At 40.3% G+C, this 20,043-nt stretch overlaps 2 protein-coding genes across 2 annotated transcripts; both read left to right on the forward strand.

Annotated features, from left to right (window-relative positions):
• Window positions 1-13: 13 nt before the first annotated feature.
• Window positions 14-934, forward strand: LOC147992685 (uncharacterized). Its single transcript, XM_087539110.1, has one exon. The coding sequence runs from the start codon at window positions 14-16 to the stop codon at window positions 932-934; it is 921 nt and encodes a 306-aa protein (XP_087395236.1).
• Window positions 935-4,670: 3,736 nt separating this feature from the next.
• LOC147992686 (uncharacterized) lies at window positions 4,671-9,815 on the forward strand. The gene is made up of 8 exons (XM_087539111.1): window positions 4,671-4,765; window positions 5,359-5,500; window positions 5,594-5,867; window positions 5,943-6,045; window positions 6,135-6,243; window positions 9,158-9,411; window positions 9,488-9,566; window positions 9,699-9,815. The coding sequence occupies exons 1-8, from the start codon at window positions 4,671-4,673 to the stop codon at window positions 9,813-9,815; spliced, it is 1,173 nt and encodes a 390-aa protein (XP_087395237.1).
• Window positions 9,816-20,043: the final 10,228 nt, after the last annotated feature.

A 20,043-nucleotide genomic window follows, 5' to 3' on the forward strand; every position in this document is an offset into this window, starting at 1 on the left:
TCTATGGAAGGGTATGCGGCAGCTTCGGCTCAGCACCAACATGAGGGCTCATAATGACACATGGTTTGCTGATTACTTGCTAAGGGTCGGCAATGGCACTGAGGATGTCGACGATCAAGGCAACATAGTACTCCCAGAAGATATTTGTCTGCCGTCTACAGGCGAGGTTGACGACCTGGAGAAGCTTATTGAGCACGTATTTCCGAGTCTAGATGACAACATGGCTGATTCGAATTACATGACATCTCGAGCAATCCTTTCCACAACAAACGACAATGTAGACAAGATAAACATCCGCATGATAGAGCGTTTTCATGGAGATGAAGTAATCTACCATAGCTTTGACAGTGCGGAGGATGACCCATATGGCTACTATGCTCAGGAGTTTCTGAATGGATTGACTCCTAACGGTCTCCCTCCGCATGCTCTCAAGCTAAAGCTGAATTACCCTGTCATACTTCTAAGGAACATTGATCCAGCTAATGGTCTGTGTAATGGCACTAGGCTTGTTGTTAGAGGTTTTGAGAGGAACACCATTGATGCAGAAATCGTGATTGGACAACACGCTGGCAGGAGGGTCTTCCTTCCTCGAATACCTCTCTGCCCATCTGAAAATGACATGTTTCCATTCAAGTTTAAGAGGAAGCAATTTCCTATAAGGCTTAGCTTTGCTATGACCATTAACAAGGCTCAAGGGCAGACTATCCCGATTGTTGGTGTGCACCTACCCAATCCCGTGTTCTCACATGGTCAGCTCTATGTTGCTTTGTCTCGAGCCACCGCGAAGAGAAACATAAATATACTCATTCAGAAGGAGAAGCCGAAGGAGAAGACCAACAAGCATAAGGACAATACAAAGAAGCGAAAAAGAACGACCGTGTCCTTACTGACCTCGATGAAGAACATCGTCTACAAGGAAGTCCTTACAGGTTGAACACCGGTTAATAGCAAGGCAGGTTTTGTAATGACAGAGCAATTACTTTTGCGAATGTCAAGACATGCTGTAATTCGTTTTTCTACATGTATCTTTCTAATTGTTATTTTGATAGTTGGAGGTATATTCGATATATTCGAGCTACGCACTGCAGTTCAATAATCAGCCGTCATATTGGCACCATCATCGCTGTTATGGTTTTTGTACTATTGTTGTTTTTATGGCAATGTACATGTCACACAACGTATTATTTAGTGTGTAATTTGTGGTCCAGATCTAATGATTGGCCTGCTAAATACCTTGGACATGCAATGAACTTTTTAAATTAAGGCAAGTTATCATACCCGTTCTTATTTATTTTGGTAATTTGATACTATGATGTACTGTAAATTTATTGGCGTCCTTATTATCTATCTATTATTCTGATATGTCACAACTAAAAGATTCAGATCGGTTTGAATTATAAGACCAACACACGCATAAGGGAAGTTTGTCCAACTCTTGAAAATATATTTTGTATATGTACTTTTAATAAATAATAAAATGCGTTTAATGCGTATTTGCTAATAAGTTTAAATACATGTTCTACTCTGTAGATCGTGGCAATGCAAATGTAATTTTGCCGAAGTGTGCAATATTTAGCAAAAGTTATATTACTTGTACTTTCAGGGAGCTATACTAATTAATTAACAGTACAATTCAAGTTACATATTATTCTATTCCATTGGTTCATTTACGTTTATGAGATTACTGCGGATCTGAAAGAGTTCTAAACTATAAATTTGTACAAGGCTGCATTAATCTTGGACCTAGCGAGGATTGGTTCAGGGAGCAAGCATCGCTTCATGGTTTTCTGGTCCATGAGAACTTGTGTTAGGCTGATATCGAGCATCGTGTGTTGTTGTGCCTTTGCGGGACAGCAAGGATTCCACTAAGATGGTTTGTTGGTCTGCGGGTGGTCGACTTATAGTTGCACCCAGCCAAGACTATTTGCTGTGCTGGCATCAAATAATTAAATGTTCATCGAAATGTGTATCCTGTTCTAGATGCCATGTAATACTAGGATTCTCATTTTACCTTATGATGAGAGCATGCACTAGATTATTCTTTTGGTTACATCCGTACGAACTAACATGTCAAGTAAGGCTCTTAGCTAATTTTCTAGAGCAAGAATATCTATTACTTATGGATATTTTCCTATCACATTATACATCTCATTATATATAGAGCTCCAAGTCCATGCTAAATAATTAAACCGTAGCAACATGAATCTATGAAGGAAATTACTATAGATATATAATGAGATAGGAAATTTGGTGTCAAACTTGGAGCAGAAGTAGGATATACAAAAAGATTTTCGGAAGAAACAAACCTCGTATGATACAAGTATTGATTAGAGATTATCATATTTTCCTACTATTTAGCATGAAGTTTATTTTTTAATGGCATGTTTAAAACATAACCTCAAACCAAAATTAGAAATAACTTAATTAATATATATGCAAAATATAAGATGCCAATATCCAGATATAATAACCGGAAACAAATAATATATTATCGGCATACTTAGTATTAATTACGGCATGTGATCATATCCGGTGTTTACAAAATGGCAAGATTGTTGTTTTTTAATGTATTATACTACTGTGTTGATCACGCCGAATCACAACTTTGATTCCATCGAATTTTTAGTGATTGTGATCATATGAGTTAATTCATTTTCCGATTTTGTAAATATTGTTTCCTGATAAACATCTATAAAATGCTACACCCTTTAATCAGCCAAACCCAAAGCATACCGCTCTAACACCCTTGCCGCTATAGCTAACTTTGACATGTCGTCATCCAACAACATCGATGATGAAGAACAAGAAGAAACTAGGGAGCTGCACCCTGATGATATTGGTCAACTGGAACAAGATGAGGAAGAACAGTGCCGAGATGGGAATGTTGGTGAGGGATCTGCACCGAGATGTAAGAAACTAAAGATGCATGATCATAACCTGCCTGTTCAATTCCCATCCATGCTTTCGTCGAACCATTTTGATAACCTAATCCGACGTCGCGAGGTGCATCACATCCCTCATGCACATGTCCCCTTAGGCTGGGATATCCAGCATGACAGGGGGTCAAGTGCAGCGAGGAAAGATGTTTGGGGTACCAACAACTATGAGATTCTGCAGGCACAAAAGCATACTAGCATGTTGGTGCAGGTTTTGATTGACCACATAAATCATTTGACGAAGGTGGTCGAGAAGCATATTCAAGCATGTGACAAGAAGCCACCACCAGCTGATAAGGACGAAGCATAAGGAGATCTACAATAATGTTGAGATGATAGGTTGTTTTTTTTCATCCCGTGTAACCGTTCGGACTTGAACAATAATAAAGTCTCATTTTCAGTTCATTTATGCATGCTACGTGTGGGCTAAATATGCGCAATGACAATCTGATTTTCCCTTATATCTTATTTATTTCCCTAATTACGCTCTAATTTCTTAAACTAATTCTACACGATGATCGGCAAAAAAACAGCTTAATATCAAACTATAATTTGTCACCCTAATTCTTAGCCGAAAGTCCTCATTGCAGGCATGCACACGATCTCTCCCATCTCTCTATGTGCACCTTCTGCATACTAGGGTCTCTCGCTGCCGTCCAGGTGGCTCTTGGTGCCGCCACGTCTTTGATCTCCTCCGCCAATCCACTACGATCCTACTAATCCGTGTTACAGGTTCGTTGACTTCCCTCCATTGTTTATCTCAAATCGAGCAGAACAGAGTGGTTTTTCTGGATCTGCACTTTTCAGCCAGGGGGGCCGACGCAGGCGTGTGATTGCTGGTTTATGCCGCTCCGTATGGCAGAGAGAGCGTGTGTTTGTGAGAAAGGCGCAAGGGCCAGAGCAGCTCTATCCTTCTGTGTAATTTTGATGCCGACGAGCAGCAGCAGCCAGGCCTCACGCGTTGAGAGAGAAAGATAGATGAGCTATAATTTTTAAGTACTGAATGATCCTGCTCATATGTTGCTTCTGCGGATGCATAAACAGAGAGCATTTGCCTAATGAGGTTGTTGCTAATGCATACGCACAAATAGACAACATTATAACATTTGGTAGCTATTGGACTGTGTACTTGTACTACTATTACGAGACGTGCTCTATTATTGTTTCTCTTTTGTACCTATGTGTGTCATTAAGACAGTCGTGATGAAAAAGAATACACAATATTCTCACGTAGTGGCAATTATATTATTTGACATAGATGATGATCGTGAAGTTATGTGTTAGGCATGATATATTATTTGTCCCATAGCTACGCACGGGCAGAGACCTATATCATAATTTTATATATCATCAAGTTAATGGAAAAATTAAAATATATTATAATTAATTAATATATTAATGTGAATATAAGAAAGGTTAATAAGTATCCATAAAAAAGAAAGTTTGTTTTTCAAAGGCAAGTGATAAATCATATGCGTTTTCATAGGCAAGTGATCATAATGTTAATCAAACTGAAGATCATGGACCGATTTTGTTATGTACGTTTCCTTGTTTAATAATCAATATTTAATAGGTTGCCGAATATTACATATCTGAATATAGATATGTCACCCACGGGGGCCTAGCCAGCCAAAATCAAATTTTCATTTTCCCGCCGTCCACTATGCTTATATAAATAATCCCCGCTGCCCACAAATTTTATGTACAGGAAAAGTCATCTCCTCCGCGACGACCATGGTGATCTCATACGGATCGATCACATCTAAGAGGGTGGTGGCGCCGCTGCCAGCTCCTGTCACCAGTCAACTCATCTCCCCTCCGATGAACAGGCAAGATAGAATAATCTTTTAGTACGTCTATTTGCCATCACTATATAACGGGTTTTTTTCTTCAAATAATCACCATTGTTTTTCCACTTGTTCTTTTATCTAAAAAGATGGAGCACATGGGATACACTAGAACATAGTAATAGGCTTGGCGATCAAATCATCTATTGTCGGCTTGTTTTCATCTTGTATATTACTTAAAACCAGATGGACAGTGAGTCTGAATTACATATAATTTTTTTTTCATCGTGTACAAACCAGATGTAGCAAGCACTAACACAATCACCTGAGTATATTAGTATTTGATTAGCATTCATTTATATAGTTTTTTAAGTTCTATATTGATGGTCTGGCTGTAATCTCATTGGGTTTGTTTCTTATAACCAGTGGTTACTGCATGTTTTCAAATCCATATTTATCCCATATGCAATAGTTCTGATTGCAAAAAGAAAAAAATAAGCAGAACATGAATAATATGTATCAATTTGGCATGATTAGTGTTGGGCCACTAGAATGTTATGCTGCTTGTCTGCTAAATTTTTTGCTCCCCTTGGAAAATAATTTTACCTGATCCTTTTGTTTTTTTATACGCACAGGAATATGAATTTTCATCGCGTCCAAATGGAACACATATATCATAATTGCTGGATTATTCAAGCTAGGGTCATGTGGAAGGCTCACATCAAAGAGAATGGAATGGGAAACTTGTACCTTCAGTGCATACTACTCGATCGGCATGTAAGAATACTTTATAGCCCATATTTTTTAAATACAATTTTGATAAACATGTTTATTTGCTCATTGTTGTTATGTTTCATGAAAATTTATTAGGGAACACAGATGGAAGCCATTGCATACAACAGCCAGGCAATCCGTTTCAACAACGTGCTAGAAACCGGTAGGACCTATGATTTCAATCGCGTCAGGTTCAACCCCACAGAAATGCCTGATGGACATTTCTGGTACCTAGCCATGGACTTTGTGACCACACTAAGTTCTACGACCGAGGTTACGATGTCAGCGCAACAGATAACGTCGACAATTTGCCCACCGTGCTTCCCACAGTTTGAAGAAATCTTTGAGCTACGGGACAAAACCATCACGGGTGCATCATTTAATTTGTTGTTTTTGCATATTACTCCGTACAACTCAGAGTCTCATTGTGATTTCAAATTTGCAGATGTGGTTGCTATCCTTGCCTATGTTGGTCAGATAGAATTTATGTGGGATTCAATATATAGGCGCCGCGCCCCTTCCCTCGAGATTGGCCTCATGAACTTTCAGTAAGCGCTAATTATAATATGAGATCATCATATGCTTCTTTTTGTAATTCTATTGTTGCAATGTTACTCACATTTGTATTTGTTTGTAGACGGCAGATAATTTTCTTACGTGTACGTGAAGAGCACGTTGGGCCTAACTTCTGGCATTTGCAATGCACTGACAACCTGTTCGAGAAGTTTGCTGTAACTTACATACAGGTAAATCAGAGGCAGCGTTGCTTGCAAACTATGAGGGAGAGCACATTCTTCATCTCTCCCAACATTAATGATGATCATCATTATCTACAAGGTAGGGGCTGCGTTCTATTTTAAAATTGTTTTCAATATATTTTTTCTATAATACTATTTCACTACTATATAACACTGATTGTTATCGTAGATATCCATGAAGCCAGCCTGACGACACTTGATTAAACACGTGCTTACGTCAATCGTGTTGTTCAAGGTAGGAACAATGGACGTCAGAACTATCACAGCCGAAATTAGAGCATCCTTGAGGGTTTTGGACGACTGACTATGTACTGATGCATATTCAAATGTCGCAAATAAATGGCTTCTACAGTTTTGTTATGGATCGAATTGAGAATTATCATTTTGGCATTATGATTAATGTATTATACATATATATACCTTCATAATACGCAGTGTTCAGTATTTCGTCTTACGCCGTCGTCCTTTGTCCGTCTCTCCCCCACCATTCCTTTTTTCACACAAGCCAGGAAAGGAAACAGCAGACACACGCAGTAGTTTTTTTATTGGAATAACTGACTAAGTCCTCTTCCCCTTGTGCGATCCCAACACATGCATGATCCTGAGATAACAACACGCGCACCCACGCCTCCGCCAACGCATGTTTGGCCCCATCCGCCCGAGTCCTCTGGTCCATGTTCTCCCTCTCTTATCCCTCCTCCATTTATGCCTTATCGATCCTAACACGATGGTGCGCGAACGGCGCGCATATAAGGATTATGTTGAAGTTGGAATATATACCAAACAATAGTTGCTTCATTTTTACCTTTACAACTTTTACGTTTCTCATGACTATGATCATTATAAACTCTTACTTGATCTTCAAAGACTTGCGGGAATAAAAGGCCAATGTGCGGTGTTTCATGCACTATCATATTGTGACTAGACTCATTACAGCTGTATTTTATTGATCAAGTAAACTATAGACATAATTTGCGGGAATATTTCTTTCTAGAAGGCTTCCTATGTGTATCTGTAGGGCTTAACTAGATGTGTCTAAGTTATTCCACGTTCATACGAGGCACTCAAACATAAAACCAAATGAAAACACTACCCACACCAATTACATGTGATTTAGATGTGCAATATATACTACTTAAAACACATCTAGACGTGCATCGGCAAAAACGAGGTTTTATAACTCAAAATTTTCTCTCCATGGAGATATACCCGTGCGTTAAGAATATGGATCAATACATGTAAAAGAAGTGGGCTGTAGTATCATAATTCAATTAAGGGTAAAGATATAGATTATTCCACATGGTATAGGTTATATTATGTTATATGTACCCCGTTGCAACACACAGGCGCCTATGGATCATATCATCATGTCTACAGTTTTTGTTATGGCAACTTGTAATTATGGAAGGATATGGGCCACCTTCCGAGTACTTGACAACGATTACTTAAAGTTTCCAATACGATGTAGTATCCAATCTAACGGTGTGGCCTACCATACGTTCAATGGGTTTCCCATTTTGGCCATTAATTTTCCCTTAGTCGGATTTGCTTATAAGGAAAGTTAAATCCTGCTTGTTCCGATCTGGAAAGGGAGACATATATAATAGAATTATAATCGGCGTTTATTTATTTGCCCATTGTAGTATGGAATAAGAATAAATGCTTTTTCGTTTAGATGCAAGGTTTTATAATGGATACATGCACGGATGGAATGATATCGGCACCTTCCAATCCAATGCTAATGCCTCACCGACCTGTTAGAAGGACAAGTCCCCTCCGATTATCATATATATGGCCCGACTGTGAGTCCACCATTGTCTAATGCCCCCTCGCTCGCTCATCCTGGTGCTAAGACGACTTTCTGCCCGCGGTAATGGCTGCAATGCCGATTTTTGATGGAGTGGATGACGCAGTCGAGTACATCTACAACTACGTCATGGATTCCTCAGACGAGGAGGAATTAGAGTTTGTTCTGGCAGCCCTAAACTTCATCTATACTTTAATTGCAATTGTTAGCTGAGATCACTACCATTATAATTTGTTGCATGCATTTACTGAAAGTTCATGCTATCCTTTCTAAATACATAAGGTTCTTAAGATCTAACGTAGTGGTTGCAAATAAATGGCCATGTTGTAATATTATCCTTTTACATTACCCCATTATAGGACCATCCACCCCACGTTATTTTAAAGTACAATATTTTTATGAACGGTAGTACATTGCAACGCGTACTGTTGCATGATACATGTGCCATCTACACATTAGTTCATAACTGTAATACTATAGCAATACATTGCATTCGAACATGTCAGAATATATTTGGTTATCTCAATAAATAGTACTCCTATCCTGAATTGACACTACGATTCCAATTAGAATATACATACATTTCAGACCTTACTAAAGTTTGGAAAAAAATGTACTATTATTTGCCCACACATTGAAGTATTACATTATTTTGATACCCTTATTTTTCTAACAGATTTGCTATCATGCTGTCTTGTTTGCAGCACAATATGGATAAGGAGCACTCGTCCATTCGTTATCGAGTTAAGCCTACGGACTATCCAAGACACCATGCGAGGTGATACATGGGTCAATCCGAACTGCTTCGATCTTGCAGTGCGTAAGCTTACTAGCGACACGATACAGAGGAATGCAGGAACAGACTTTGTTGGCTCCACGCATATGTTTGATTTGCGATTCCATCGCCTAGCACGGGTGCTGATTCAGACTGGCTTAGGCCAAGCTGAACGCACCAACTTGTTGATTAACAATGTCATTGTACGGCCTTTGCCGAAATACGACGTGCTCATGACCCCGTCCATTGTAAGGATTTACATTCTTAACAATTGGTTTGTATACTATCTGTTCACCATTAACTTTGTATACCTATTGCAGTACCTATTGCCGTTGTATTTGGTGGATTCCTCCTACGGCCTCCTTGCAGTTAATATTAAAAATAGGAGGACTCTCCTGATTGATCATTCCAATGAGTCATTCTTAGGCTCAGAGGACTTTCATGACAAGGAACTTAAGAAGGAAGCCCGTATAGTTTTGCAAGAATTCGGCAGTGTGTTGCAACAGGGGAGGCCTGGTTTGAATCCCCATCTCGTGGATTGGCCACAAGATCATACACTTATTACAGCCCCGCGGTAATTTTTTAAATTGGTCATGCATATTATAGCCACACAGCTATAGGTTCTAATATATGTAGACTTTTGGTCACAGCCCAGATTCTGGATTGAAAGTCCTACAGGAGATGGCTCACCAAGATGATACTCGTGGGCATAACATGTCCAGGACTTCGGTACGTGCATATCTAACAAGTTTATGTCTTCCATAGCTATGTTAATTATAATTTTATGTTCTTCCTATCATGTATGTCTGTTGTGCAATTATTTTTTCAACAAGTTATTAAATTTTTGTTTATGTTTTCTAGGATTCAATACAGCTCAGAAAGCACTTGCTGGTCCAGATGCTGATGATCAAAGGCAATGAAGCAGCTGGAAACATCCCAGCTGAAATTACAGTGTCCTTGAGGTTTTTGGATGAATGACTCCGGACTGATGCATACTCATATGTCGCAAATATAATAAGCTAATAGAACTTTGGTAGGGATCAAATTGAGATTTATGTTTTTGGCAATATGAATAATGTATTGGATTATATATATATATATATATGTATATATATGCAGTGAATAAAGGATTTGATGGATCCCTCTAGCTTCCTTTTCGCTTCAACGTTGTCTGCTTGTTTTGGTTCTATCTATTAATTTTGACTTCTATGTATATTTTGTACTATAACACTCGTGGCCACAGGAGCAGGTTTGTTGCTCCAGGTGAACCGGAGGCATTTTGTAATGGACCATGGCAGGTTCAGCCGGCATGCGAGGTTTACAGTCATGCCTCACATCATATACTAACTCGTATCCTATAACTCCATCCATACACGCACTGCTATACGATACAAGGTTTACATTGGCGGCCATCCCCACATGCAATTTATGGAATAGCCAATTTAAAAACATGCTGGATATAATGGACGTACCTTCAATTGCCTTTGATCTTCAAGTTCGCACATGATCCACATATCTCTGTCATGCTCATGATGTCTCTGATAACCAGCTGATTAAATTGTATGTGTTCCTGATTAGAGTAACCAACATAAGCCCCTTCCAAAGTTTTTTCTTATTGACTATATAAAGTACAAGACGGTGCCAACATTTTTCGACAAACAGTATACGTTACCAACATTTTCAAATTTGGGGGGGGGGTGTTGGGTGGTAGAATAAAACGTTTGTGTTGTATGGATGAACTTTCTCTAAACATAATAGCCATATATATCTACCTATCACGTTAAATAACAATAAAATAAAGGAGGCACTAATGACTGAATAAGAGGACGAAAAAATATGCATATGCATCTCAATATGTATCAAGGTTGCCCCTGATTGTAGATTTGTAATGGACTCAAGTTATTAAAATGTTCTGGATCTTACTCTTACATGAGAAGGCATCAAGGCTGCCCCTGATTGTAGATTCACCAAGGTTAGGTTGGTAAATGAACACATTTACACTGAAAACAGAAATATGTAATACGTTACATTAGTATCAAGGAATTCCCATGTTACCATCAGCACGACGAGTTCAAGAAAGAAGAAAAAATCTCATACCAGTCTAACGGGATGTATTATAATAGCTTCATGTCGAATGTCTTGTAAAGTGAGTTCATATATAGTCGAACGGGATGTATAATAAAAGCTGCCAGATCAAAACATCAAAAGATAACTACAATGAGTTTATATACAGTCAACCAAACAAGTGACATAAAAAGGCCAAAGCATTATTTTTCAGTGAGAAAATAAGTGAACAAAAAAACATTATAATTTCACTTTTACAACTTTAATATTTTAATAGACAAATCACAGATTGTATCTATTGCATTTTTTATATGCGAAAATTTTATACATAGTAAAAACTATTTTGTGACTTAAAGAAATACTAAAGAAACAAAATTGTTTTAAGCATGTTTGGATCTTTTACATCTTCTCTGATTTATTAGCAGACGTACTCCGTTGCAATCCTTCGGTGTATAGATCAATATGAGTTAATAAATTAAATATTTCATTTGTCTGTGATAGAAAAATAAGATTGTATTAAATCTAGAGATATGATTACCCTAATAAAGATATAATGCTTGTACATACAGACGACCACGGGGAGGAGGAAAAGGAAGTTTCTTTTATTTCCTTTTCTGTTGTATTCACAGACAAAGTGGGCTGAAATAATGTAATCGGGAATATATTATCTGATACTGGGAGAAAGATCAGATCCGTCCACAAGTTATAAAATGTTATACATGGAAATGAATAACTGCTTTAATTAAATGACGTTGATCATTTGGAAGGCAATATCAACTCTCTAATTTATTAGATGTCACGGTAACAAAATGATAAACTCCATCTGCCTACTATTTAACCACCCACCCAAGTTCACATATATCCCATCAGCAATGTCCGACCGAGAACTAAAGAACTAATTTTCTATCCAATGGAGGCGATCATTGGGAACGCTGCACATGCACCCGAAGAGGGTGCGTCTGTGGCCCGGGAGGATGTTCCCGGTCCCTAGGAGGATGTGCCTGCGCCCATGGATGTTTTGCCCCCACCAATGCATGCCGTGGAAGATGCACTCCAATACATATTTCACTTTATCATGGGCATTCGAGACCAAGATACATTAAAGTAAGTTGTCTTATTATACATTCTTTTACTATATACAAATAATGTTGGAAAACTCTTTTACACAGCAAGGAAAGATAGCTAGATGGGCAATCTTAAAACATTCATAGGTACATGTATAAGTTTTTTAGTTGAATCCGACGCTACATGAACAATGACATGCAAAGCCCATGAATTAAGGTTCTAGATTTGATACGTGTAGGTACATCTAGGTGAGGACAATCTGATCTCGTGCAATGTCATGCAATCTAAACATGAATTCGGTTTGTTAGTATAGACAAAGTTAAACTAGAAGATGACCATTGATGTCTTTTGTTGGGAATTTTTTTCCAGCTTAATATGGATAAGAAGCTCCCGGCCGTACCAGATCGACATCAGCCTCCGAATGATCCAGGACACCCTTTTTTCATAAAAAACTTCATCCCGAATGCTTCAACCTTGTTGTACGTAAGCTTGCGAGCGCTGAATTAGAGAGGACCGCAGGCACTAACTGGGTTGGGAGCAAACATTATTTCGACTTGCAGTTTCATGCTCAGTCACAGGCCCTGAGGTACTCCTGGACGACTCAAGGAGAGCGCATCACGACGCTGATTAACTATGTTGTGGTCCAGCCTCTTCCTAAATATGATGTGTTCAACTCTATGATTGTAAGAGACGCTGATTCTTAAAGTTAGTTTTACTTATTATAATAGCAATTGACATGTGTTGACCTGCCAAAGTATCTACTACCATTGAAACTTTCGGATTCGTCGTACGGGTTACTTGTAGTCAACCGGCTGAGGAGGAGGGTTGTCGTGATGGATCCATCCTTCAACACGTTTGATCCTGAAGATAGCACTCATAACATATTGATGAGGAAGGAAATCACACTGCTGAAGGAAGAATTCAACACTGTGTTGCAGACTAGGATCGCTGGTTGGAATAACCAAATCATGGATTGGGAACAAGATACCATGTCCTGTGCTGCTCGTCGGTAATATACTAAATTGATCGCATACATAAGATGCAGACCGTTATAATGTTTAATATTTATCTATTTTGTCGCAGCAAACACTCCAGCTTCTTTGTGCTACAGGAGATGGCCCACCAGATTGGTCGTTTGCGTAGCATGGGCTGGATGAACACTACCATAAGTACATAAATGATGAGTTGATGTGTGCTAATTAATATCCAACCATTTTATTAAATGATTTGAGTTTTTGCACCTTTCCTAGGATCCTATACAGCTCAGACACCAAGCTACGGTCCACATGTTACTGTTCAAAGACAATGAAGCTGCTGCAAACATCCCGCCAGAGATTAGAGCGGCCCTGAGGGTTTTAAGCAACTGAAGATGGACTGATGCATGCAGATATGCCAAGAATGTTTTCCTATACTTCAGATTTGTTATGGATCGTTTTGATAATTATTTATTTTTGATATGAATAAATAGATAATAAGTTTGTGGGGTCCTCTATAGACGTATGTTCAAAAAGATTAGGATGTTTTGGTATTATCAACCTATTCAAACTTTATGGTGTTTTGGTATTATTGAAGTTTGGTTTTATTACCATATTGTTGGATTATTAATTGATTTTGTTGCAACGTCATGAACGAATCATTCGGTTGTCTGCCATGAATGAGCATTTAGCTCCATTTGGGAAGCTGGACAGGGGTAATAGGGCTTGACGCTAGATGAGATGAGCAGCCAGAGTTTAATGTTTTTCACATACTAGGCAAATGCATGTGTGTGCACAGGATATTTACATCCTTCGGCGGCAGCATTGTGCCTCCAACTGTTTCTGCACCTACTGTCATTTTCCTCGAAGATGTACAAAGCGGATGTCATATTCCCCCGCCGTTAGAGGATCAATTCACAAAAAATTCTTCCGAGGATCACTCCCCTTGCCGATCTTCCCGATTAGATCCCCATGCCCCTCTCCCGATCGCTGCTCTTTCCCTAAAAACCCCCACTGGTTTCCAGCGCCTCCAACCACAACTAACTCTCGCCCCCACCGCTCAGGTCGCTTACGGCAAACCGAATAAGGATGTGGAGGCGGATGTGGGTTAGATATGGATCATTATTGTCTTGGACGTCGACGAGCGGTCGTTGATGGGGCGGGGGTGGCGCATCAGGAGTTATCCTTCTTCCTCCATTATCATATTCCACTCGCTTGCCGGTACCATGCACCTCTCCCTCTCCCTTTGTTCTGACCTCTGCCACGCTAGGAATTTGAGATGTGCAGGAATACTATAAGGAAGAAGAGAACGAGCAAGAAGCCGAGGTAGTGGGTACAGCATCCGGGTCGAGAGTAGGTCTTAGCCACGCTTCATGGTGCAGGTGAAGATAAATTCAGCCATTTCCTCGGACAGGCTTTGCTCTGTCGGCGGCGCGGTCAGAGAGCATATGGCAGGAGCGCGCGGCCGGCCTCCTGTACGCAGTTGGTGCCTTGGTGTGCAGTGGCACGACTGCGCCCGAGCATGGAGATGGGTTTCGTGTAAGGGCGTGAAGCATGCGTGTTGTCGTGCTGCCGGCTGTGCTCTGCTCTGCTCACGGAGGATGCAGAGGGGTTGGTGGCTTTGGCGCTGGGAAGAGGAAGCTCGTTGTGCTCTATCTTGTGGTTCAGAGAATATACTGTGTAGCCTGTACTATTCCTCTATGTCTTCCTCCCTGCTAATTCCTCTGTCTATGACAGTTATTTCCTGACTATTTGTGTGCACAGATCGAAATAACAATAGCAAGGAAAACTTGGAATATGTGGGACCATGACTAAACTCGATCTTTTTATCTCCCTCTGAAGTCACAGCTTGGTTTGTACTTTTTTGGGGGAGCTAATGTCGATTTGTAGTGATTAATCATCCATTTGATTGAAAGTTCAGGTGGTCTTGGGGATCTCTAGGTGGCAGAAGATAGACATTTGGTGCCTTTTTGTTGCAAATATTTCTAGGTTGCTAGGTAGGCCAAGATTTCTCAACTTGCTGCAATATTCAGTTGTTGTATGTGGTCCTAGGCTCACACGAAATGCTGAATCATAGCAGTGAATGTAAGTTTTATTCCATGTATAGTACGTAGCAGATTTATAGCTTAATATACTTGTATAAATCCTACAACTCCCACATTAACACACGAGCAGCCCTAAATAGTAAAGTCCATCCACGATATGTCAAAAGATCCATAAAGTCATGAATTATATTTGGCAAAAATAACTATAGGTAAATATAACGTCAATTCGTATTGATCAACATCAACGCTAAAATAAAAAGTTGATTCCATAAATCCACAATTAGTATTGGTTACCTTTGGCATTGGGAAACCATGGATAATCTGGAATTGACAGCATTCATCGAACTTGTGTGGTCTCTCAGATATTACAACTGCAACAAGTATAATGAGACTGTACATTACTACCAAATTATTGAATGAAGTATTGGTACAAACTGTTAAATCATACAAAAATAGCTAAGCAGGAAGATGATTAGTGTGCATGCTGTGATTTTTGTTTGCTGTAGCTAAATTTGGCATGCAAGCAATGAAAATCTTTTTATTTAATTAATACAATAATTTAATTCTTTAGACAGTTATGATTATTTAGTTATTTGCTTATTTATTAACAGGTGTGCATTTGATGGAAAAAGGAAAGAGATCTGCACCATCAACAATGGTATATATGGTAGAAAACATTGTTATATATGGTAGAACTATATTCAGCCATGATCTGCTACCCAGTTATTCTCCGCATGTCCTACCTATATATGTTAACCTTCTCTGCCATCCCTCCTCCCCCTCCTTGCTCTTCCTTCGGCCATCACAACAGCTGACCTGGACGAAAATTTCCCAAGGAGTACCTTGTGTAAGCAAGGAGCATCTTTAAGGCGAGTTCCTCTAGGTACGAACAATTCTGGATCTTTATATTCTCTAAAAGTGTAATAGTTGTTATACTAGGATCATGTTTGGTTGAGATATACTATCAAAAGTATGATTTATCTTGCATTTTCTGTATGTTCACCTACAAAATTATGCATGCAATTCTGAACACATGATTTTCTGAAGCACATTATATAGCAAAAAAAAGCATGCATGCAATTCTTAACATGGCAGAGAACAAACAAATAAACAAACACTTATGAAAATCTTAATATTATGACAGTCATAATAATAAGTCCTTTCATGTAATAAAAGCCCTGCGCGTTGCACCGGTGTACAAAATGTAAATCTATGCTTACACACTTGAAAAAAAGTACAAACAAACAACATTGCAATCAGTCAAACAGACATATCAGAACAAATAATTCAAACAATTTTGGTTAAAAATATTTGTCAAACATCTAATACCTTATAAGTTTGCAAATCCCGTACCATTCGTAGGAAACATACACATGGATATGCTCTTACTTGATTTTCCACATGGCAAGTTGAAATAATTTTTGTTGTATCAAAAGTATTGTGATAAGATTTAGGATCAAAATTGATGAATGATTTCGGATTATGTAGTCAACAAGACAATACAAATATATCTCATTGTTGCATGCCTAAGGCTCAAACCCAAAAATAGCCATGCACCCATAGTGAACAATAACCAGACAAATCATGAGCAAATTCATTCAAAAAGATTGGCTGCATGTTCTCCATTTATAATTCACAACCAAGAGTCAAGTCATGGTCGTAGGTAAGTTTCATAGCAGAGTATATATTGAGCCTTGGCTGGAAAAATAGTTGGAAACTAAATAAATAAATTAAATTGATGGTCATGGTTGTTTGTCAATTAGTGTCAGTGTTGGCAGACAATGATACAACTAACAATCGAGAAATGAACTTGCTACTTAAATTGCTTGCTGGTTAGAATAATAGATCCATTATAATTTGAACAGAAGCTTTTATAGAGGAAGACTCATCTTAGCACCGTAGTAGGTCCGGCTGGTGACAGCGTTGGGGACTTGGTGACGAACTGGCCAACCACACCATGCCGCAGAGTTGGGGAGTCGTTGCTCCTTCCCGTGGCTGTGAGGCCGGGTCACGGCGCCTCGGCTCATCAGGAAATAGGAACCACATCAAACCATTATATAAAGGAAGAAGAAGAGGACGAGAGGGGCGGGATCAAGAAGGGGGGCGACATACCGGAGCTGCTGGCGATGCAGATCGAGGAGACGAACACCGCCGCGGATGCGACAGGAACTGGACCGGACCGAGCACCCGATCCCGTTTCATTGAGCTCGCTGCGACCGTTACCCGTTGGTCGCGCTGCACACAGCTCGTCGGATCCCCTGGCCGCACAGGTAGGTCGTCTATGGGCGGAGTCACACGGTCGACGCGCGCGACCATGCGGTGGGGGGAGTGGAGATGGCCGAGCAGCTGGTGGGGGTGGAGAGGACCGGTGAGGCCGCCCCAATATCTGCCGCGGCATGGGATGGATCATAACAATTTAATATGTGTGAACTAATTATCCATAACTACCTTAATTAAAATAGTAGTGACTTAGCTAAAACAATTAAAAAACATGATCCAGATCCCATAATAGTTCCATCTACAATTAATCGGCCAAACATCCAGTGACAACCACTGTGCTAAGAAGTATCAAACTTAGCACACCTCATAGCAGTTCATGTTTGTGCTAAGTCACTACATGATTGAGTGGAATAGTTAAGAGCTCGTATTTATTTGTGAAGGCATGTATAATAGTAAACGAAGTAGTCGAACGCCTGTTTAAGTTTGTTAACCATGCTATGGTAACTGCATAATATGCTACTAACTAAAAGTGACATCATCAAAAACAAAAAAACAAAAACACATACATAATAATTGCTAATAAAATGACAGGCAAGCTTGCATTGAAAGATAACAGTCCATCAATTATATGCTGCTAGAAAATTAAAATCAGGGGCTAATCTGTTTGGATTTAGTTTAATTCAATCCTAAAATTCACAAACAACAATTATACACTGCTAGAAATTAAAAATAAAGCACACATAAAAATAGGTTATCCTAAGCTTAGTTCTACTACGGTTACTTTCCCATGAAGAATTTTTGTCCTCCATACTACATTTCCAGTAAAATGCATAGGCATCAAAATATGAAGAGTAAAGCACCCACATTAATAATAGGAGCTGTCAATATGGATAACTTTGAATTGCAAGAGGACATGGCTGAGCATTAAATGAAAAGAGAGGACACAACCTAAAATCTTTTTCCACATGGATAATAAAAATTAAAATTGGAGAAGCAAAAATAAGAAGAAGCCCTCACATATAATCGACATGTTGAAGGTGAGGGAGCTGACATATACATCCTCTCATCGCCACATGCATCCCAGTTTGCTCTGGCCCGCATCAGTACAGCAGGGCAATAGGTGCCAGTGCTGCTCCTGCAAATGTTAATGTGGCCTTCACAAGTGGGTCTGGTTCGTAATAGCAGTGGCTAATAATAGGAAATCATTAAACATGTTACTTTGAGATATGCATGCCAAATAATGCCTGCTCAGGTGATAACTTTTCTTGGGAGTGTACTTTTGTGATAATTTGGTAAATTTGCATAAATTCAAATCAAAGCAATTGATTCTGCATAAGCTAATTATATGCCACACCACAATCTAAGATAGTTTAACCTCCATTGGTTCATGACTTGTTTTCTGAACATCTTAGGGTATTTGATAACATAGTTTTTAGATAATGTGCAAGAGCTATGCGCTTCTTATTTTAATCCGAAAGCATTACCGATGATAAGAAACTGACCAAGAAAGGATTTCTCAGAAAGTTAAGTAAAAACATACACCAAACCTAGCAACAGGTGCATGAAAGGCGCACAGCTGTACCCCTTCTATAAAAGGTCAATGTCTTTTGTTATCCGTCATGCACAGCAAGACGGTCTGCAACATATTGAAAAAGAATGCTCAAAGTTGTAGCAAACATCTGCACAAACCCTATAATAATGCTCAAGGTTCTAGCAAACATCTCCAAAAACCCTAGCAAACATCTAGCAAACATCAGCAGAAACCCTAGCTAACATCTAGCAAGCATCTACACAAACATATGGAAACTAAAATGCTCAATATTCAGTTCAACATCTGCACAAAACCTATAAAATAGATCTAAGGATGCAAAGATGCTGCCACAGATTAAGGATTAATTTGCTTACCATCAGATAAGCGGGATCCGTGCGAGCTAGCTGTTGCTGAGAGGGAGTTGCTGCCGAGGGGTGCAGCAGCATGAGGCAGGCACAGAGCGATGTCCTGTGGCCGGCTGGCTGGAGCGGTGGGGATGTGGAGGGGTGGTCAGAAGCGCAGTTGGTTGAGGTGGTTGTGTCCCCGCGGCGCGTCGGTCGGTGCACAGCGTGCTGAGTGCTTGTGCATGTCATCCCTCCTCGCCGAGGGCGGCGGCGTCGGCAAGCAGTCTCGTCCTCGCCGTGCATGCGAGGTTTGGTCACCGCCCCGCGCCACAGATAGAATAGAGAACCACATCAGCACGCTAGAAACATTCGAAGAAGACTAGGAGGGGCGGATCTGCCATAGGGAGTGTCGTACCGGAGCTGTGGCGTTGCAGATCTGGACGCAACTCCTCGGATCCACTAGCGACATCGCCGGAGAGGAGCGCCGCCGTGGATCCGTGTTGAGTGCATGTGCATGTCATCCCTCCTTGCCGAGGGCGGCGGCGGCGGCAAGCAGTCGTCGTCCTCGCCGTGCATGTGAGGTTTGCTCATGGCGCCGCGGCACAGAGAGAACAGAGAATGAGTTTAGTGGCTAAGAAGACGAGGAGGGGGTAGATCTGAGCAGTCCGTGTTGAATGGATTTGTGAGGCATGGGTAGTGGCTTACCGGAGTTGTGTCGTTGCAGATAGTGACGCGTCACTGCGGATCCAGCTGCGACATCGCCGGAGAGTAGCGCCGCCGCGGATCCGACCGGAACGGGACCGCATCCATCACCCGCAGGTGCTCCAGGAAGCGCGCCCCGTCCGTCGCGCTCGGTCGCGCAGTCCACAGCAGGCAGCCCCAAGGTCAGTGGATGCAGGAGACCGATGCGGTGGCCGGCGGGCGGGAGAGTGGGTCTTCCTGCTCGTCGACGCGGGCGGCGAT

This window comes from Triticum urartu, chromosome 1A (genome assembly GCF_056163025.1).
Source record: "Triticum urartu cultivar PI428250 chromosome 1A, HENAU_Tu73, whole genome shotgun sequence".
Classification (NCBI taxonomy): domain Eukaryota; kingdom Viridiplantae; phylum Streptophyta; class Magnoliopsida; order Poales; family Poaceae; genus Triticum; species Triticum urartu.